The following is a 22,088-nucleotide window of genomic DNA, read 5'->3' as shown; positions in this document are numbered from 1 at the left end:
GTTATAGTCTAACTCCAGCAAAGAAAGATAAAAAAAGAATGTAACCAGACAATTCAATAATATATTCTTCACTGTGTCTAACTTTAGAAAAGAAAGATAAAGAAGAGAATGTAACCAGACAATTCAATAATATATTCTTCACTGTCTTTCTTCAGATACATATGTAGGTATATATACAGAATCATAAAATCACTCACTAACCTACCACTGTATTATAACTACCCATGATTCCACTATAAACTAACAACAACAACAACATTGCCTCATGGTCGTGGTTGTATCAATATTCTTCACAATTGGGTATCACGTCACCTCTTCTAGTCTATTACAACGTATCGTATTGGAGTGACATAATCACACTACTTTTTTTTTATTATTGTAATTGTAATATTGTTAAGCTGATTTTGTTTGCGCATATATTGTAATAAAAACAGAAAACAAAACAAAAGATTTTAGTACCAATAACATAACATAACATATCTTAATATTTAGATTTACGTACGATAACAAATGGTTATTAATGCATGTTGTATTACGCGGTAGGGGGATTTAACCAAACAAGCCCTAAGGGATTGTTTGTTTCAAAACTATTAAGAGGTTGTAAGAACAAACAAGATTAGACTTAGAATCCGATGATTGCTGGTAGACATGACTTGGAAGGTCGGCTGCAGAACTTCCTTGTCTCTCCAGCCAAACGAGACCGTGGAAGGTGGGGTGGGGGGTGTCAAGGATATTTGGAAGATTGTGAGGTAGATGTCGATTTGAACAAGCTGTGTGATTTGAATTTGGCTCTAGCCAATGGGAGCAAATGATTTGATTCATCGAGGGTATTCTAGACTTTTCGATTAAAAAAAAAAAATCATTTTGCGAATCAAATTCAATAATGCGGCTCAAATCACAGAAGGTAAACCATTTAGATTGCTTATAACTGATAAACTGAATGACTCAGACCAAAAAAAGTTCATAGCTAACCAAAAATGTCCGTTCTTGCTGGGAGTCAAACATGTAATCTTGTTATCATGATTCTTTTATTTTTATTTTTTCATACTGCACTGATATTCGTATCCAACAATACGACACTCATTTAATTATATTTCAATTAGATTTCATTCAAACGGTCTCTCTCAAAAACATTGTTGCATACAACGAATTTGGTTTTTTATTTTTATTTTTATTTTTTAAGCAACAAAGAATTTGTGGCAGTTGTGCCTGTCATTTAATGACAGATAGAGACATGTTTGGATGGGGCCATGCAGATATTTCTTCAAAGTTTTATACCCAAGTAGCTGACATCATTTATAAGTATATTCCTGGCCATCCTTTTCTCTAATTTTATATCTTTTAAATTACAATTGTTTTATATACATGATTAGGAAACTAATTTATATCAAGGGAGCATCAAATCAAATAATGTCACTTGAGCAAAACTCGGCAAATGAGATTTTTTCACTGGAGTCATCGGGAGACTTTGACCTATTATTCTATTAGTGGTGATGAAGACCTCTTATGTTGCTTAGAATTGTACAAAATCAATGGGTTAGCGGCGGGTGAGATTTTAATGACGATGAAAGAATTACAAAATTGGGTAAAATATTATGACGATGGAATCTAAAAGTATTAATCCAAACTTATAAATTAGATTACCAATAAGATGGAATGATACTCATTTTTAATTAAGTAATGAAATTTTTAATTGATGGAATAATCAAATACCATAGCTGTGTTCTAAAAAGTTGTCAACTAAACACTAACTATGATTTTGATTTCAATTCCTGGTGTGTAAAAGAAAGGAGAACAAGAATTGCATTGAAAACCTAGAAATGAACATCAAATGTAGTAAACTGTACAACCATAAATCTTACCTAATTGTGGTTTTCTATGGACTTACCTCCTAAAACTTCAACTTATTCTACTGCTCTGCATCAGACACATACTTTGTATTGACATCATCAACCAAGAACATTTTATTAGGAAAAAGGTGGACTGCACTTTCTTAGAGTCAAGCTCAAGCTTTAATGGATTATCAACATCCTGTGAACATGCGGTAAACTCAGTATCAAGCGAAACTGCCATTGTGTTCTTGTTTTTTTTGGGTGACAAAGGAAACCCGCAATCACTACCCGAGAATGTACACTGACCGCTGGATAAACCCCGTCTTGTGACCCTAGCTGGCAAAACCGCAAAGGACCACAAAGAGGTAAACCAGCATAGGGCTCAAACCAAGAAGGTCAGTATGCCACTCCCGTTGGAGTCAGACTTGTAACCTTGTAGTTACCAAGTTAACAGTCTGACCAATTTGGCTGGAGTTGCCTCCCATTGTGTTGTGGTTTTCGTTTGGGGAACTGGAGAGGAGGGGGAGGGTAGGGAGATTATGCAGGAGATAAATATTAGATGCGAGGAAAAAGACTTTACTTAAGCTCTTGGATAGCGTGAACGTCCTTTCTTCCTTAAGAACTCGGGGATCTCTACCGAGCTGCCCTCCATGAAGGATGTTGTAGGTCGTCGGTTGATGCCAATGGATGCATCTCCCGTGGGGGGTTGACTTGACTGTGTTTCAAACGCAAGTCAAGAAACATAATGAGAACGAACACTCGATCTTGGCATATATGCACAACACATATACATACATGAGAAATACGAATATACCTGTAGGTTCCTGCCCTCGTTTTCTTCTTGGCGTTTGAATCCAGTGGCGATTAAAGTTATACTAACCTGAGTGACAAAGCATCTTAAGCAAAAGTAAGACAAATGCAGCACGAGAATGGAGAGAGTCAAAGATAAACGAGCTTCCAAAGTAACACTTAGTCCATGTTGCTTCCACTAATAGATCCCGATTGATGAACAAATTTCTATGATTTTTAAGTATAAAATTTGTAGTATTTTGTGACATTATCGGAAGATGAGTTACCTGACCACTTAGAGACGGATCTATAACAGCTCCAAAAATTAAGTTGGCACGTGGATCAACAAGGTCATATATAACTTCTGCTGCAGCATTCACCTAATAAAATTTTAAAAGAAAATCATATCAAAGTGGCGTCGAGATTCAGATAACACGTAAACTATAGCCCCAGTTTCTGCTGTCAAAGCTGCAATATGCTCGTTTTTTTTCTTCATCAATACATATACAGCTATTTAGGTGCCCCGTTTTTTTTTTTTTTTTTTTGGAGGGGTGGGGGGAAGAGGAGGAGAAGGGAGAGAGAGACCTCAAAAAGCGTTAAGTCAGTACCACCGGTTATGTTCCATACAATTCCAGTGGCCCTCTCAATACCGATATCTAGTAATGGAGATTGAATGGCATTTAGTGCAGCATCTCGGGCTCTGGTCTTTCCTGCATGATATCAGCGTGTTGAGCATATAGCCATTAATGTGCAATCCAACTATCAGCTTAGGCTTTTAGTTGAGATGGAGCACATGCTTCAATTCAGCAGAACAATGTCATGTTTTTCTACAAATACACTATCGATAACAAATCAACTTCCCGAAATTCTTGAATTTACCTGTAGCAGTTCCTATCCCCATTAACGAGGACCCAGCATTTGCCATAATCGCACGCACATCAGCAAAGTCAACATTCACTAGTCCCGGAATCTGCAGTTCATCCATCATGAATTATAAACCATGAAATATTACCCCTCCAAACGTTGAATGCATCAGAAAAGCAAGAAATTCCAGCAATATATCTAGCGTTATCAAGCAATACTTAGGGTTATGTACTTCAACAAATGTAGAAATAGAAATGTGCACATTGACTTATTCTAAGAAAGATTCCATTTTGATATTCACATCCAAAATTCAAAGTTTTTATGGATTTAAAAAACACAATTAGAATCATACATCGAAAAGTTATGTTGATGCAATAAACCTTGAAGAAGAAACGACAATTAAGAGAATAAACTTGAGGTGATAAGAATCTAAACGGGGCAGGGGATATCATAAGAACTTAGTTCAGCATCCATACAGTGATTATATCAGAGATGCCACGAACTCCTTGTCGTAGGATATCATCAGCCAGGTTAAACGCTTCTGTTACCGGGGTAGATGGGGAAACGGCAGTCAAAAGTTTGTCGTTTGGAATGACAATTAGGGTATCGACATTTTCTCTTAAAGCTGCAATCCCTTCCTGGGCTTGAACAGTTCTCCTCCTTCCCTCAAACGAAAACGGGGTTGTGACAATACCAACAGTCAAGATTCCCAATGACTTTGCAATTCCCGCTATTATAGGTGCTCCACCAGTCCCAGTTCCCCCACCCATTCCAGCCTGCAAGTAATAGTGTCAGCCCTAATATACTTAACACATCGTATCCCAAAGAAAAGCACACACCACCCCAAATTTGTTAAGAGTTACAGCACATGTCAGCAGCCATAACAGTGATCATTCTTTCTAAGTTGTTGAGTTTATCTTATATAGGGATTAAGAATATGAGTTTGTAGACAATGGCCGCAAATTCAAAATGGCATTCAGATAGTGTAATATTAAGCGGTTCAATTATTCTCTTAGACACCATACACATTATATGCAATTACCTGCAATATGCATTGTACTTAAAGTCTCTTCTAGTTAACACGGGCCAATTGTATTGAAAAATAAAGAGTTAGGTTTATCTATAGGGTTGTGTCTGTTTATGAATACGTGTTAGTTATGGGTAGTTACTTATAGTTATGTGTTTGAATATATATATGTACTATGTTTCTTTTTCTTTGTTAGAAATACAGATAATACTAATATATTTCAGTCTTATATACATTTTCTATTCCTTGATTCTTCATCCTTGCTTCTGCCTAACTGACGGGTGGTGTTATTCTCCACCCGCCAGGCCATTCCATCTTCCCAACATCAACAAAGTAGCACATGTCACAACATTGCAGCATATAGTTAGTCGAATTATATAATACATTTGGCTAGACAGAAGCTTAACTTACAGTCACAAACACCATATCTGCACCATGAATAGCATCCACAATGGATTCCCGGCTTTCTTTAGCAGCATTCATCCCAATATCCGGGTTCCCACCAGCACCGAGTCCTCTCGTGAGCTCGTGGCCAATTTGCAACCGATGCTCAGAGACGACGGGTGACATCCTCATAGCTTGAATATCAGTATTAACAATCCAAAACTCCACACCCTTCATCGAGCTCTCGATCATCCTATTAACAGCATTCGACCCTCCCCCTCCAACTCCAACAACCTTAATCTTAGCCTCATTGTAATTGTTCAAACGGGACGAATCCTTAGAGCTCTCAGTAACGATCCCACTGGAACTCTCCTGCCTGGGAGTCATCACTGTGTTGCTCCCTTCACCTCTCAGCATCGAAATCTCAGGATGCAGGTTTAGAAATTGGTCTTTGCTATGATGCTGGTTAACACTGTGGGAATTTTGTGCGCACTTAATCATCGGAAAATTGGAACCGCCCTTTAAAGATCCATTCTTTTCGTCGGACATTTTCAAGGGGTTATTAGCTCTCCCTCCAAGAACAGTCAGCACCCCTCTCGGCCCCCGAGAATCGAGAGGCATAAAGTAAGCTGAAGCGCAAGTAGCCATAGCTGGGAAACAATTAATTCCACCTAATTACTCTGAAGAAACCAGAAAGAACGTAACCCTTCGATGATATCTCCAAAACCCAAAAGCTTCCCAAGATTTTCTTTCAGAGTTTCAGCTCCTGCATAATGAGAAGACAAAATAGGAGGCCCAGAAAGGAAAGTTCCTAGCTTTATGATACTTTCCAAGAAATATAAACAGAACAACACATAATTGCCCAGAAATGCAGAAGAACAATAAGAAAGAGGTGGAAAATGCAAACCTAGAGCGTGCGAGAAGAGGAGAAGAAGGAGATAGAAAATGGCACCTGAAATTTAGAGAGAGAAAGGGTGAGCGGTTTGAGTGTTGTGAGGAAGTAGGGAACAACGGCAGCAATCGTCGGAGCATTTACAGCACAGGAAAATTACAGGTGCTGAGGGAGAGAGAGAGAGTGGCGTTACTACTTTTATTTCTCTCATTTTTTTTAGACCGTACAATTTTAGCAAGTAATTTATTTATTTTTTTCAACTGCTTAGAAACAAACATTTTTAAGAGGAAAAATGGTGGTTTTTGGCATGTGGCACTAAAAAGTTTTTGTATAGAGAATTACCATCTTAATATAAGAATCATATTTTATTTATTTGATCAATCTTTTCAAAGTAGAAAATGACGTCTAAAAAACGATTCAATAGAAAATTATATATAATTAAAAATAACAATATTCATATTCGGGTAACATTTGTAGTATTTTTTGAAAATTAAAAAAATAACAATGCTAGTTTAGTCCAAATGGGTTGGCATGGGTCCAGTCGACATGGTTAAGTGGGTTGTGTCGTGCCATATAGTAAAATTAATCATCTAATTGTAGGTGTTGTAATTTTAGCTATCTAATTATTAACGTAGTAATTTATTAGAGATAGTTAATTATCGTAATCTTGTCTCATAACTTAAATTTTTAAAATTAAATTTATAAATTCAACTCACTTTTCTCCTTTCTTCCCATATTCCCCACCAATAAACAAGCTATTACGATAAAACACCTAAATTTCATCAAACCTATGACCTCACCCCAAATAACTTGAATGCATAATTTCTCCTCAATGTTTGAAGAGAATGAAAAGATTGATGTAAAATTAAAAAAAACTTAGCAAATGGATATTAGACTCATAATGAGTCAATGTCTCCACTGAGAGTTAAATTTATGACATTTTATTTATAAGAGTTACAATTATGTCATTCGACCACAAACTCATTGATAAAAGTTAAGAGTAAATATTCAAAATTGTCCATCGACTATAGCTAAATTCACAAATTGGTCCTCGACTTTTAATTTCAACCAATTAAGTCTTTAACTTTGCAATTTTAACACAATTTGGTCATTTGTCTATTTGACCGTTTGTTGACTCGCCTTTTTAGGATATATATGTAATTTCATTGTCCATCGTCGGTTTTTTAAGGTTCCGGTTGCATTTCTAGACCGCACTGTTACATTTGAATCCACTCTCAGCGCTGCACCCCATGCCGGCGAGATTATAGCTTTTGATAGATAGATCGGCGAAGTCCCTGGAGTGGCTCTTCGAGAAAGCCGTGACTCCAAGCGATGTAGGCAAGCTGAACCGGCTCGGGATTCCCAAGCAGCAAGCGGAGAAGCACTTCCCCCCTCCGAAACAGCGTTGTCACCTCCAAGAGCGTTCTCTAAGCTGAACCGGCTCGTGATCCCCAAGCAGCAAGCGGAGAAGCACTTCCCCCTCCGAAATAACGATCCCACCTCCAACAGCGTTCTCTTGAGCTTTGCACGTGAACTACATATATATCCTCAAAGGTCGCGGTCAACAAACGGTCAAATAGATGGAGGACCAAATCGTGTCGAAATTACAAAGTTAAGGACTTAATTGGTTAGAATTGAAAGTTGAGGATTAATTTGTGAATTTAACTATAGTTGAGGGATCATTTTGGTAAGTTAATAAGTTATTGATATTCTAAATGAGAATCCTCATTTGTCTGATTCATTGTCGTGTTATGAGACGAGACATTGGTGGGCGGTTTCACTTTTCGATGGGCATATACTCCATACACGTTGCTTTCAATTTGGTTCCCCAATTTGTTTCATTATCAATAGGCCCAAGAAGGATCCATGAACTCCCTATAACATCTCGACACTTCATAACACCATCTCTAATAAAGGATTTCATTTTGGTTTCAAGAATAGATGATTTTCTAGCTAGCTACATAATTAGAGTGTGTGTATATATATATATATATATGGCCTGGTTTATATACGACGGATTTTTTCGGTGCGGTTATGCGGCTTGATGCATTTATATATATTTAGTCGTGCATTCACTCAAAGAAAATTACAAAAATGTCATTTGATTATAAAGTGTTTGGTTAATTCTTGTATCATTATTAACCAAGTAGCAGAGCATATTGATATCCCAAAAAAGAATCCTCATTTGTCTGATTCATCATTGTCGTGTTTGGGACAAGACATTATTGGTGGGCGATTTCATTTTCGGATGGACATATATAGTCCATAAACGTTGCTTTAGGGAGGGCTGTCCTTTCAATTTGGTTCTCCCATTTTGTTTAACTATTAATAGGCCCAACAAATTAAAGATCCATGAACTCCCTATATTAACATTTTGACACTTCACAACACCATGGATAATGAAGGATTTCATTTTGGTTTCAAGAATATATGATTCTTCTAATGCCTAGCTAGCTAGCTAAAATCAAATATTATTGTAAATTTAATTTGACCTCGCGAATAGTTATCAACTAAATTGTGAGATTTAAAAGAAGTCTTCAAACTTAGATGACGAGCTAAGAAAAATCGGCATCTACTATTTGAGAGTGTGTAATGGGTAAATCTCACATTGTGGTCATAGTCGGCAAATTACCAATAGGAAGTTAATCAGTCTAGGTTACTCATATCTGATCATCTCAAACTAAGATGACCAATGTGCCGCTCCAGCTGAGAATCAAACTTGTAACCTTGTGGTTATCAAATCAATAGTTCGAGTAACTCGACACAATTTTGTGTTTCTTACCTTTAATTTGCCTGGTGGCATTAGCATTGAGTTTATCGAAGAAACTTATTAGGGCGCGACATATAATAAATAGTAGTCATGTGAGAAAGTGTGAACTAATCGCATTTGTCTAGTTATTTGAGATAATTAAGGGCCGAATGCATGATAAACAATAATGATGTTATTTTCTTTTTAAAATAACGACGAAAACGTGTAATTATTATTTAAAAATGTGCACTGAATAAATTCTGTCTGAGTGACAAAGATACAATTTGACAACGCATTTACCTTTCCAAACACAGAAGTAATCTTAATGATTACTATTATTTGGCTTGGTTTATCAAACAAGTTAAAAACTTTATTTTCCCTAGCTTATAATGTAATTAAAAAGAATGGGCCGACCATGCATGTTTGTCATCAATAATCATAATTCTCAACAACATGTGCGCCGGTCTATTATACCAAATAAATCATAACTTATAATTATTCGATCTTGTGGTCTGTTTAGTGACCTTCACCATCCACAATTTGGGAAAAGTAGTGTCTCAACCACTTGCCTAAAGGCTAAAGCTCACAAAGCTTTGGATATGAAGGTTTTGTAGCCTAGGCACATACTCGATCTTGGGGTTGGGGATCGGACTTGGGGAGGTGAAGATTTTGTAGCCTAGGCACATACAAGTGAATAATGAATACCACAATTCACACTCACACTTATCTTTTTTACTTTCTACTAATGCGACATATTTTAATTAATTCAGAAAATTAGGCCAATTTTTATTTATTTCTTTAAAATAAATCGATTCTTGTTAAGATCTTATTGGTCAAATTCGTCACACATTTTTTCTTAATGTGGTTTACCTCTGATTTCCTGCATAATTTCTAAGTTATTACACAAGATGAGGGTTTACCCAATGCATACTTTCGAGGAATATCACCCTAAAAAAACGTCATTTTTTCATCATCTAATAAAATCAGGATATGCCAGACTGGCCCGTACGGGCTTAGGGTTCAGTAAACAGTATTTGAGGGAAGAGACGAAAGCTCGAATCTTGACAACGGCAGTGTGGAGATTAAGCCCAAAGTAGGCCAGATCTCTTGAGTCGAACTTGGAAATTACAAAGGTTGGACATAAAATTTAATAGTGGTTTAATGTGATATGATGCCTAATAATCATTATCCATTAATAGTGATTGTTTAATGTATACAAAATTGCAACAAATGAGTTGTACCCCAACAAAAATCCTCAAGTAAAAAGACAAAAAAAGGTCATAATGAATCATCCTGCAATTTCGAAATCATGGTCCCATAGGGCAATTGAGTAATCTCATCTCCATTTCTCCTCTATAAAGACCCTTCCCTGCCATGTCGTGGTTGCATGCTCCGACAGAACCAAAAAAAAAAAAAATGTATCCAAAACATATTATTATTTTCTTCATTTTTAGCTTCTTCCTATGTTACTTTCAAGCTGCAGTGGCTTCCGATCCCGACACCCTCCAAGATTATTGCGTGCCCGACACCAAACATTATGGGACCTTACAAACGTCTAGGATCGACACCTTGCCATGCAAGAAACCGAAGGAAGTGACGCCGGAGGATTTCGTGTTTTCCGGCGCGGCGAAGTGCTCGGAGAATTTCTCCGACACAGGGCTCGCGGCCGTTTATGGGAACCCGACGGTGTTCCCGGGGCTGAACACGCTGGGGATGTCGTTGGTGCGCGCGGACTTGAAGGCCGGCGGCATAAACCCGCCGCACTACCACGGCAGGGCGACAGAAATAGCGTACGTGGTACGAGGGAGAGTGTATTCCGGGTTCGTGGACGGCGCGAATCGCGTGTTCGCGAAGGTGATCGAGGAAGGAGAGGTTATGGTGTTCCCGAGAGGGCTGGTGCATTTCCAGATGAACGTGGGGAAGACGACCGCCACGGTGTTTGGGTGTTTCAACAGCCAGAATCCCGGGGTTCAGAAGATTCCGGCGACGATGTTTGGTTCTGGGGTTAACGATGAGCTTCTGGAGAAGGCGTTTGGGTTGAGCATTGCCCAGATTTCCAAGATTAGGAAGAGGTTTTTCCCTAAGAAGCATGGTTAATTAAGTATGTAGATGGCTAGCTTTAATATCTTGAATTGGTTATATTTTTCAGCAACTTAATTTCTACTTATGTATCATGCATTCTGCTCCTTGCCAAGGACCTTCCTTGAATTGGTTTAGAGAATAATTTATCAAAGCATTTTTAAATTTGTTCTTCCATACCCACATTTTTTATTTCTTTCAAGCTCAATTTAAAAAGCTAGTGACATTCATATACAAAAATTATAATTCACCTACTTAATTATTCTTTTTGGATTGAGTTGATGGAGATTATTCCCGACCTTATCCCCTGACATACTTGATCGGTACCGGGTCCCTCTACCAAGTCAAGCCGGATCCACGGCTGACCTCTTTGCACAGTGACTCGACCCCGAGCTTAACTCGGGCATAGCATCGCTTCGACAAACCTTGATTTTCAGTACATCATCACGGGTCACACGAGACCGGGCCCAATCATCTAACCTGGAATACTTGCACCCCAAACCTAGCTCTTTCGGCCCGTGCCATGACCGCAGGTCCGAAGAAGTCAGGAACCACATGGCACATGGAGGGATTAGCCACGCCGCGGAGCCGTCCCTATGCATACGCTTCATGTGCCATCTATGTCGAAAGCCTGACATGTGTCCCTCGCGTTCCCTATAAATACCACATGCGGAAGGAACTTTTGACAATTTCTAAGTCTATACTTAAGCCGGGAACCTACTATCATGTAACCCGAACTTAAAGACTTAAACTAACAAGTAGATAATTAAGCACGTGATTTCTATACGATCCAACCTCCGTACCTTTATGGATCCGTAGTAATTAATCGCCGTATTTACTAGGGGTAATAATTAAGGAAGTGTTCTTGAACCATGCATAAGGTGTTAATTTAATACAATGACAAATTAAAGAATAAGGAAGGAGTGAGAAGCTAGTAATATAAAGTGTAGGATTTGGCCATCACATGGGACACCATATGAAAGTAAGGCCTGCAATTTCATCAATGTTATCTTGATTTGATTGAGACAGGCACCCATTTATTACTGAATGAAAGGCAAAACCATGAACTGGGTTCACTGAGTAATAACAATATATGTCTTCAAACTCCAACTGGGTTCATTGAGTGGGTCGGGGTTGCATGGGTACGAAGGTAATTTTGTAAAGAGTTAATTATCGAAATGGTCCATTGATTATAGCGAAATTATCAATTTGATCATTCACTGTTTTTTTTTTTGTATACAATTAAATCCTCAACTTTAAAAATCTTAACGATTTTGGTCATCTTTGTTTAGCCATCGGGCATATGATTGTTTAGCGGCTAAGTTGGAAAATTTAGTTTTTTTTTTTTTTTAAAAAGGCAAAATGGATTAAAGTTCATAACAAAACTTTAGTAGAATCTTTCTGCTACTATACATAAGAAGGATATATAAGTTGCCTAGAAAAACCTATGGCGACAATGGCCAATGGTTTGATGAGACCATCATAATTAAGAACAGTAAGAAGTTTGTTGTGTCGTGAGAAAACCTGAGTTGAGGTGTCAACAAGAAAGGAGAGGCATTCCTCTTCCTCTTTTAGGTTGGATGTTTCCACTAATATCGTAACATCTTGTCTAATGGTAATGGAATGGTACATGATGGGGTTATGGGTCCATTCTAATCATGGTTGAAAAAATCGTTACGCGCTCCTCGGCGCCTAGTAACTCAAAACGATGTCATTTTGAATGAAATAACTCATTTAAAAAAGAAGAGAAAAATAGCGAATCGGCCTACTAGGCGACCTAATCGATACCTAGGAGACCTAGGCAGTCAGCCGCCCAGACCACTGATTATGGTGATACGTTAGGTGGCTGACCAGCGCCTAGGCAGGATTTTTGCAACACTGATTCTAACTCGAGCCAAGAGTATACATTAATTGTTAAAAATTAATTGGGAGAAGAAAAAGGAAAAGTTAAAAATACCAAAAGAATAGTGTTGGTGTGGTGTGTTTGGAACAACTACTCATTTGTCATAATGAAAGGCAAGCAGAAGATTAAAGGAAACCCCCAAACATCAAATCCTCTGCATACACGCTGAAAGGAAATCATAATCCCATAACAAAATAATTTTCTTATAAGAATCTAATAATTCCTAGTTAGCTTTCTTTGGAAGAAATAAGGTTATGGTCCAACCTCAGACCTTAGCCGTGTTCGAGAAAACAGAGTTAATAGCGTTGCTTTGCTGATATATTCTGCAACTTTATCCACCGAGGCTCTAAGGTAGAGACAGGAGGAATGAATAAGGTTATGGTCCACCTCAGACCTTAACAGTGTTCGGGACAAAAGAGTTAATAGTCCTGCTTTACTGGTATATCCCGCAACCTTATCCACCATGGCTCTTGGACAGACCCACAGAGGCAGGTGGAGACTCTCGGGATTGGGATGTAATCCGTTTTTATATATATGAAATAAGAAACAAATATAAACCAGACAAGATTCTAAGATAGCAGGAATAAAAGATGAAAGAAACATATAAATGTCTATATCTCATTTCTGACTATATTATCATAACAAATCGAATTAATGTCTACAACACAGATCTATGCAAGAAAAGAACCGAATTTTCGAAGAAAGTAATAGGACAAAGTGGAACGGGCAATGCAAACCTAATGATCGCTTTCTCCAACGAAAAGCGCCTTCAGTATTTTGCCCGCCATTCCATCAGCGAAAGGAAACATGTGACCAGCGCCTGGGAGCTCGTGGTAATGAATCCATGGAAGCTGCTGAGCGATGTATCTTTGCAGAGTAATGGGCACAAGTCCATCCTCGTCTCCTTGCCACAGGTGAACCGAGCCTTCGTTGTTAGGGAATGGGTTCTTCAACTCCATCGGATCAAACTCCCAGCTCCCAAACCCAACCATCAAGTCCCGGTGGAGAGACTCAAATTCACCTTGTTGCCTTATCTGCGCCTAAATTTGCCAATGAAATAGACCATGGTTATATGCAATGTTGAAAAAATCACTAGGCGCCCTCTAGGCGCCTGGGGACCGCCTAGGGCGCCTAGGAGGCCGACCGCCTAGCGCCTAGGCGCGATTTTTGCAATACTGGTTATATGCTAAAACATAATCTGGGACGGGGACAATTTTAGTTGTCAAAAAGTGTGACAAGTTCTTACCATGTGCCCCTTTCCGAAGGAAACAACTTTAGGCAAAAGTTCTCTATCGTGTGAATTAAAAATGTCGAGCTTGTGAGCTGCAACGCTAGAAGCGGGAAAGTATTTTTGGGTATTCCACCAGTAAGCAAGCCACGGAGCATAGTGAACAACCCGAAGAGTCCATTGATCTTGGGGAAGTTGCTCGTAGTATGCTGCTTTCGACAAGTTTGCAGGAAAACTACGCCACCAGTAGTTGACAACTGGCGCTATAAGAGTTGCACCGGCCAACCTATGAGGGATATACTTGAGACAGGTCCAGACAACCTGCCCTCCCATCGAAAATCCAACAACATAGAATTTCGAACCTAGTCCCAACTGATCAGCAAGCTCCTCGATATCAAAGGCTATGCTCTTCTCAGTGCGTTTCGGGTTAGGATCACTCTCTCCATACCCAGGTCTATCAAAAGAAACAATGTAGATTCCCAAACTCTCGATAACATCCTGCAAAAAACAATTCATTGCAGCTATTAATGTAAAATATACTATGTTCTATTTGAAGAATCAAATCCCCTTTCCTCTCAAAACCATAAAAACGATATTAACCAAAACAAATAATGAATCATTACAGGAGCCAGTTTGCTGCCAATCACAACACTGTGCCTGCAAGAATCGAATCCATGGACAAACACTATCTTATACTTGGCTTTATCTTTGGGCACACCCTGCTCTTTGTAAGCCAAGTATCTTCCATCGCTAAGTTTGATTCTTGGTGCAGTTATAGGAGGCCCATCGGGCGATCCACAAATCTTGGGAGGAGGAGGCCTAGTTGCCTGGTAAGCCCATGCCAAAACTCCTATGAAGGATACAAGCAATATTTTCCCAAATAACCCTGAAATAATAATGAGATTCTGAGTGTAAGCTACACACTTGAAGCTAAGAGAACAATTCAAGAAGCAATCTGAAACCATGCTATGTGTGGGTGGGTGTGTGTGTATCTAAACAACAAATTCATAATTTGAATTATCAGAGGCCATTATATGAAGCTAAGCAAACGCCATTGATCAACTAAACCAAACATTTATAAATCTACTTAATTTCACCCTATTTCACCATTACATTTTCATGTTTCATGAAAATACCATCAACCCATTTCTTCAATTCTTCACCAGTGACAAAATTTTAGATCAAGATCGCAACTTTCCACCATTGCCTGATCAATCACCAAATCCCCACACCAACATATTTCAATCACACAGTCTCCCCACATAACATATTTGGAAAACAGTTGCAAAATTTTGACTTCAAACTCAAATAAAAAAAAAAAAAAAAAAAAAAAAAAAAAAAAAAACTAAAGCAAATGCAGGCCAATCAAGAACATCTTCGACAGAAACAAGAGCCAACAAATCGAAGCAAAACATTTAAAAAAACAAACAAACCTGAAAGAAGGGAACCCTTCTGCTTGGATTTTCGAGTGTGAGACCTGGCTGCAGCAGCTGAAACTTTCCTGGGCGCTCCTGCTGCCATTTTCCAAGTTCAAGAATTCACTCGAAAAACTCCTCAGAGATTCTACTTTCTAGTGCATACGTGTATGCCTGTGGAGAGAAACCGATCCGGGTCTCCCCCTCTGGACCCTATGAGGCTGTAAAAAGATGGAAAGGTGGGACCTTTCCGATGTGTCATGAAATTGGTACTAATTTGACCACTCTCATGTAAATTGCGACAGAGTGTTGCATATGCAATGATGCCCATGCGGAGAAATTTATGCAAAAAAAAAATGTCTTTATTAGTTTAATCACATGCTTTCTAATTAATTATTGTTTCTTGAAATCTTCAAACCTAAATAACTAATCTATCAATGATATAAGATAAATTTGTACTGACTCAGTAGACAGTATTTAGGAAAAGATATTAAGGTTTGAACTTCGGCAGCGATCGTGTAATATTATATTCAATGTGAACAGATCCCTTAATTATGTACAACATTTAGCCATGTTTGCTGAGTTATTGAGTCATTGTAATTTACCTCTTCCCAAATGCTCTACTGTCTTGAGATGTGAAGGCATTAGTCTTGGGATTGAGAATTTAACCTTTTGGGAGAAGACAGTTATGGTCGATTACCCAAAGTAATTGGACTTGACTTAGTGAGATAAGCCACAAAATAAATCCGTCTTTTAATTTATGGAATTAAAACATTTGTAGTGAATGTGCGTTATGAGAAAAACCTGTCTTTATGACCCTAGCCGACAAAGAACGGTAAGGATAGATGTATACTAGTCTAGATTGACTACAACTGACGAACTCAAACCAAGCAAGCTTATATATAGATAGCTCCTATAGGGAATCAAACTTGAAATTTTATAGTTACTAAGTCAATTGTCGACCAACTTCGTTGAAGTTTTTCCAAAAGAGTAATCGGTCTCATATGAGAGGTTGTCCGCCTGAACTCAACTTAAACTCATCTTAAAAGACGTGTATGTAAGGTGAACAAATAGTCAGTCGATTAAATAACCAACCAAAAAATTGAATAACTGATCAAAGTAAATAATCTAACCGATTAAAAAACTAAACATCGATTTTGATCAATTATGCTGGTTAAAAATAAATACAGAGTAAATAAATAAATAAACAATAACACACTACTCCAATAGAAAAATGCTCTTTTTTCTTTTAAACTTGTCCCTCATGATGTGACTTTCATTCATTATTGGGTGCCAATGAATTGACTGACCCCACAACTAATTAAAAAATAGATTTAGCTACATATAAAATGATGCCATATTAAAAGGGAAAGTTTGAGAAATATAACATTGCTCATTTCTATCAATTATCATACAATATTACAATTAACCAAAAATTTGCTCACCCTTAACCTAACTCATCTTGAGAATATTCAAATAGTGACTCATTTGGGAAGACTTAGTCCCTTGCGATTGTTACAAATATCTTTGGAGTAGGTGGTGGGTGTAGACGGTAGACCAAGATGATAATAAATATGATTAAATTAGAAATAAATAAATAAATATGATAGTTCTAACCATACAAATGGAGCAATCACACCTACCACCTTAAAGATGGGATTAAAAAGAATACAAATTTTAAAATAAATAAATGAAGTACCAAAGTCTGAGAAGCAGACGTTAAACGACATTTCTAACCAAAGTGGAAAAATTCATACCTACCAGGCTACCACCTTAAAATTGGGACAAATATAAATATATAATGCTTTTACGTTCTTCAACCCTACTGGAGTTGAATAAAATAAATAGAAATATTTACATAATATAATGTGAAAATGACTTATAAGTAGTTATAACTATCTTGAAATGGGTGGCTAAGTGGATAAACAAAATTCTCATACTTAAAAGTTAAAAATTATATTATTCACGTATTTGAATGTCATCCTCCTGGTCAAGACCGTCGTACATGATCTTCTTAATGCGATTTACTTCTCTTGTTATACATGAGCGCGCAGATGAACAATGAGATAATGAGTAGGTCTTGTGTGACACCGTCTCACTTGAGTTGTGTAAATTACATGTGTAATGCTTTTTATATAATTAAGTATAATACATTTTTATAAACATATAAAAAATATTATATTTTAATTGAAAAATATTACATGTGAACCGTCTTACACAAAACTTAATATAAGATAAATTAATAACTTGCTTAACTTAAGCAAAGTCATCATTTTCACACAACTTTGAAGAGTAAAACAATTGTAATTTTGACTTTCAAACTTGGTGTGCTATACACTTTTAGAACACAAAGGGGGGAAAATAAAATAAAAAGAAACTCAATCGAATAGAATTGGAACAGAACATTAATATTGGCAAATTATTCTATGGATCCGGGTCTAAATGTTCACAATTTACCTTTTAAAAATTCAAAATTTGTATACTACGAACACACAATGTTAGCATATATGTAATTAATTACCTTGTTTTGTATTCAGAAGTTCCTTTCAAATAATGCAATCACACACAATTTAACATATTAGGATTTGATAACTCTGTATTATATTCACAAATTCCCTTATACAGTTGTTATGTGTTTTGACTTAGAAACACAATTTATATTCTAGAAGTTCACAATTCCAATACTAAAAATACACAATTTATACGTCGTTTGGACCAGAGTCCATCTTGCAAGGTGGACCTGGTCCATGGTATAACAACTCGGGTTATCCCAACCATTATTACATGGACCATAAATAAAAAGTACATTTTAATATACTAAGGGTACATTATTTATGTACGTAAGGTACATTTTTTAAAAGTACATCTTTAATATACTAACTACATTTTTAAAAGTACATTTTTAATATTCAGTACAAAAATAATAATATATTAAAAATATACTTGATATTCATGGTCCACACAATAATTTGTTGGGTTATCCGGCTTGGGCCATTTCATATAATGGGCTTTAAATGTTCTGCTCAATGCTTGGCCTAATAAGAAGTTTTGCTTCATTTTTTTTTCTTTAAAAGGGAAAACTGAAAAGGCTTACTAAGGAGTACTGTGCAAATTTTGAAGCTTTTTCCTCTCCCCCCCCCCCCCCCCTCCCACCCCCAAAATTTTTCAAAATGATATTAGCTTTTATTTTTATAGATATAGAACAAGGAAGCAAAGGGGTACAAGTTACAAGACTGTACAGACTACACTACAGCTTTATATAATTAACTGAAATATTGTTTTCACAAATTAATTAAAAGAAAAAATAATTCTTTAATGTGGAGCAATGAGAATATAATATCCGGCCTTTTCGAAATGCTAGCTGGTGTTTTGATATAGTTCAATATAAAAATGGGTACATAATTAATAGTCTTATTAGGCAAATTATGAAGTTCGAGTCAGCATCGTGCTTACATTATATCACATTTCACGATATAATGTATCAAAACATAAACTCTCTCATAAATTTACAACTAATAGTACGTTATGATATTAAAACAAAAAAAAAAAAAAACAAAAACAAAAACAAAAACAAAAACAAAGACGACTGATATTGTACTTAACTTGTACAACCAGTATTCTCCAATTTCATAACTATATGTGGTATTATATTTTCTTAATTATGAAATTGTCATTTTTTTTTTTGTTATATCACACATCTTGATGGATAATGGAGGCAACCTGCATCTTTCTAAAGTACTTAAATTAAAAATAATAATAATATATACATATTTTTGAAAAGCAAACAATGTGTGTTGTGATCTGGCTCATCAGATCATCAGTAGTGGGATATGCAACACAGCAACAGTACTTTGGTTTCTACTTATGGTAATCCCACATTCTCAGCCTTGCCAAAAACAGGATTTATGGGAAAACCTAAGATTCTTGCTTTTCTTGAAATTTGAGATGACTTCTCAACACAAAGTATAATATTGTTTTAAACAAAAGATTATTGCACAAAATTCATTAATTTTCTTGCCCACAAACGTGAAATCTCTCGCCTCAAAGATCCTCACATATGCCTTAGCCCCGCAGGATAGAGTGAAGGGTAAATTATGGTGACTCAGTGGCCTGTTAGGTATAAGGATCAGTACAGGCCTAATACCCACAATGAATCCACCACATACTTTGAGTGTAACTCTCACACTGCGACTGCCAGGTATTGATAATTCATTAATTTTCTATGTGAATGTGTGGTGGAGTTGCCTTTATACTCTGACCACTGTGTTGTGTGTCCTGGGAATCTATGATTTCAAACAAAGGCTCCTAATTGTATATCTTAGAATTGCCATTAATGTTAAAAAGCATGAGATTCTCTTGTCTATCTTAGGATGATTATCCTTAATGACAAAGCATGAGATTCTCCTCAGCAGTAATGCAAATATGGAATGTTCAAGCAGAAACCCTAACACTGCAGCCACCTTGTATATTTCGATATATACAATACATACACACATACAACTTGCTTAGCTGGACCCACATGCCCAAAAAAGATATTAATTTGTTACTTGACAGCTTGCTGGACGAAGTATTGAATCCAAAATGCTACCATCTGATGATTGCTATATAAGTATAAAGAAATAAAGTTAAGTCTTCGCTACCAGTTATGTATAACTTTTGGCGTAGTGATAAACATTTGATCATGAAAAAATTCAAGAAATCCATATAGCATGCCTTAGGTTATAGAGAAAGAGGCAAACCCTTGGTACTCTTGCCCTTCACTTGGAAGTAATGATTTTAAGTATGTAGTTGATAGGGGAATGGTACGTATAAGATATCGACACGTCACATGAAATTTTAATCCTTTGGTACAGCAAAAAGAAACTTCACCTGATTTTTTTAGTACAAACGATCATATCATGATAATTGTACGATCTTGATAAAAAGATTAAAACATGCACCTTAAAACATGCACCTTGTCCACATTCTACATACTATATTGTCTTTTCACACACAAACATGCCCATGCCAGAATATGATGGTTACTATATATATGAGAACAAGAAGCCCCTCAAAATCCTAAGTTGTCTTAGAAGCTCATCATCATATAGCTCTCTCACATATACATACATTCTCTCTCTCTCTCTCTCTCTCTCTCTCTCTCTCTCTCTCTCTCTCTCTCTCTCTCTCTTTCTCTCTCTCTGGTAACATTAGACATGGCAGGAAGAAGCTTGGAGCCTCTGATACTGGGTAGGGTTATAGGGGATGTTGTGGATGCCTTCACTCCCACAGTGACAATGGAAGTAACATACAACACCAACACCAACAAGAGAGTCTGCAATGGACATGAGTTTTTCCCCTCTGCTGTCAACTCTAGACCTAGGGTTGCCATAAATGGTGCTGATTTGAGAACTTTCTTCACTTTGGTAATCACAATCTTCAATTTAATTCACTCTTTTTCTTTCTTTCTTCTAAAAAAATTTCCAAGAATTAATGTTTATATTGTTGCAGGTGATGACTGACCCTGATGTTCCTGGCCCTAGTGATCCTTACCTGAGAGAGCATCTCCATTGGTATGCCTTTAACTAGTGTTGCAAAAATTGCGCTTAGGCGCAGATTAGGTGCTAGGCGGTCGGCCTCCTAGGCGCCCTAGGCGGTCCCCAGGAGCCTAGAGGACGCCTAGCGATTTTTTCAACATTTCCTTTAACAACCATTCATTTAGGGATCCTGGTGATCGAGGTTGTTGGCTTTGTAACCACAGGGTTATAAGTTCGACGACTTCCAATAAAAGTAATCAATTGACTTTCTTGGTTTGAGTAATTGAGTCAGTTAGCTATGGTAAGCCTAGGTTGGTTTACTTTTTTGTGGTCTTTTGTGGGCTAGGGTTACGTTAATTACAAGATGGGATGACTTAAATCATAAGATGAGATTTACCCAGTGCACACCCTCGGGTAGTGGTTGCGGGTTTCCCCGGTCACTCAAAAACAATTAAAAACAAAAAATATAAATAGAACATAATATGGTAGCACCCAACATTTTCTTTAAAGAAAAAAAAATGTTTTTATGAATTTAACATAGAATTGAATTTACAGGCTAGTAACTGATATTCCAGGCACCACAGATGCTACTTTTGGTAAGTTGTGATGAACCATTATAGTCTTCATTTGACAAGATTTTATAATGATCTGAAATTAATTTCTGACCATAACATACTAATTTAATTATTTTCTTGAATAATGCAAGGCCGAGAAGTGGTTACCTACGAAATTCCGAAGCCAAACATAGGAATCCATAGGTTTGTGTTTGTTCTGTTCCGACAAACACGGAGGCTGTCTGTCAGCTCCCCGTCCGCCGCCGCTTCCAGGGATCACTTCAACACCCGCCTCTTCGCCGCCGAGAACGGCCTCGGGTCGCCGGTGGCCTGCGTCTTCTTCAACGCCCAACGGGAAACCGCCGCAAGACGTCGCTAACCAGCTACCCTACCCCCCTCCACCCCCCCCCCCCCCCCAAAAAAAAAAAAAGAAAGAGAATCTTTCACATATTGCAAGTGTACTGTTTCCATTAAAAGCTAATGAAGCTCTTTGAATGCGATTGCTGCATAATTAGAATCTTTGGTCTGAGTTTCTGAACTGTGCAAGCTAGGAGGGTTGATAGATCAGATTTAAGTTGCTTTTGTGGGTGGGTAGTCAAGAAGGGAATGATGAAGTACACGTGGCGGGAACCCATTGCTGGATGGGGGGCTGTTAGGGTTTATTGTTTATTTTTGGGGTCTTCAATTATGCATATATGGGTGATTGAGTTGATAAACATCATGCCCATAACAACCTAGATTGCCATGCTACTTTTGATGAGTTGTCTGTGTTTTTTCTGCAAAATAATTGCAGCACAAATATTCCTAGCTATCTAGCTAGTTTGTGTGACAATATATAACTAAAGAATGAACAACA

At 37.3% G+C, this 22,088-nt stretch overlaps 4 protein-coding genes across 6 annotated transcripts; 2 read left to right on the top strand and 2 right to left on the bottom strand.

Annotated features, from left to right (window-relative positions):
* Positions 1-1,769: 1,769 nt before the first annotated feature.
* Positions 1,770-5,962, bottom strand: LOC109181736 (cell division protein FtsZ homolog 2-1, chloroplastic-like). Of its 3 annotated transcripts, none has more exons than XM_019331638.1 (9): positions 5,849-5,962; positions 4,924-5,662; positions 3,962-4,261; positions 3,501-3,591; positions 3,207-3,331; positions 2,909-3,001; positions 2,647-2,712; positions 2,413-2,547; positions 1,770-2,031 (listed from the first exon to the last, which is right to left on the bottom strand). In XM_019331638.1, the coding sequence occupies exons 2-8, from the start codon at positions 5,542-5,544 to the stop codon at positions 2,413-2,415; spliced, it is 1,431 nt and encodes a 476-aa protein (XP_019187183.1). In that variant the 5' UTR covers positions 5,545-5,662; positions 5,849-5,962; the 3' UTR covers positions 1,770-2,031. The 3 variants fall into 3 exon arrangements, with proteins under 3 accessions (XP_019187183.1, XP_019187182.1, XP_019187181.1); XM_019331637.1 differs by having other exon boundaries at positions 5,804-5,961; XM_019331636.1 differs by having other exon boundaries at positions 4,924-5,961.
* Positions 5,963-9,938: 3,976 nt separating this feature from the next.
* On the top strand, positions 9,939-10,793 carry LOC109181738 (germin-like protein subfamily 3 member 2). Its single transcript, XM_019331640.1, has one exon. It carries the CDS (start codon positions 9,954-9,956, stop codon positions 10,632-10,634), a length of 681 nt encoding a protein of 226 aa, XP_019187185.1. The 5' UTR covers positions 9,939-9,953; the 3' UTR covers positions 10,635-10,793.
* Positions 10,794-13,127: 2,334 nt separating this feature from the next.
* LOC109181737 lies at positions 13,128-15,493 on the bottom strand. Its single transcript, XM_019331639.1, has 4 exons — positions 15,181-15,493; positions 14,371-14,633; positions 13,766-14,245; positions 13,128-13,559 (listed from the first exon to the last, which is right to left on the bottom strand). The coding sequence occupies exons 1-4, from the start codon at positions 15,266-15,268 to the stop codon at positions 13,257-13,259; spliced, it is 1,134 nt and encodes a 377-aa protein (XP_019187184.1). The 5' UTR covers positions 15,269-15,493; the 3' UTR covers positions 13,128-13,256.
* A 4,680-nt stretch (positions 15,494-20,173) lies between these two features.
* On the top strand, positions 20,174-22,088 carry LOC109181336 (protein SELF-PRUNING-like). The gene is made up of 5 exons (XM_019331087.1): positions 20,174-20,272; positions 20,318-20,567; positions 20,653-20,714; positions 21,234-21,274; positions 21,385-22,088. Exons 2-5 carry the CDS (start codon positions 20,358-20,360, stop codon positions 21,609-21,611), a joined length of 540 nt encoding a protein of 179 aa, XP_019186632.1. The 5' UTR covers positions 20,174-20,272; positions 20,318-20,357; the 3' UTR covers positions 21,612-22,088.

This window comes from Ipomoea nil, unplaced genomic scaffold (genome assembly GCF_001879475.1).
Source record: "Ipomoea nil cultivar Tokyo-kokei standard unplaced genomic scaffold, Asagao_1.1 scaffold1043, whole genome shotgun sequence".
NCBI classification, from domain to species: Eukaryota; Viridiplantae; Streptophyta; class Magnoliopsida; order Solanales; family Convolvulaceae; genus Ipomoea; species Ipomoea nil.
The sequence above is the reverse complement of the archived record's forward strand: the minus strand, read 5'-3'. Positions and strand labels throughout refer to the sequence as shown.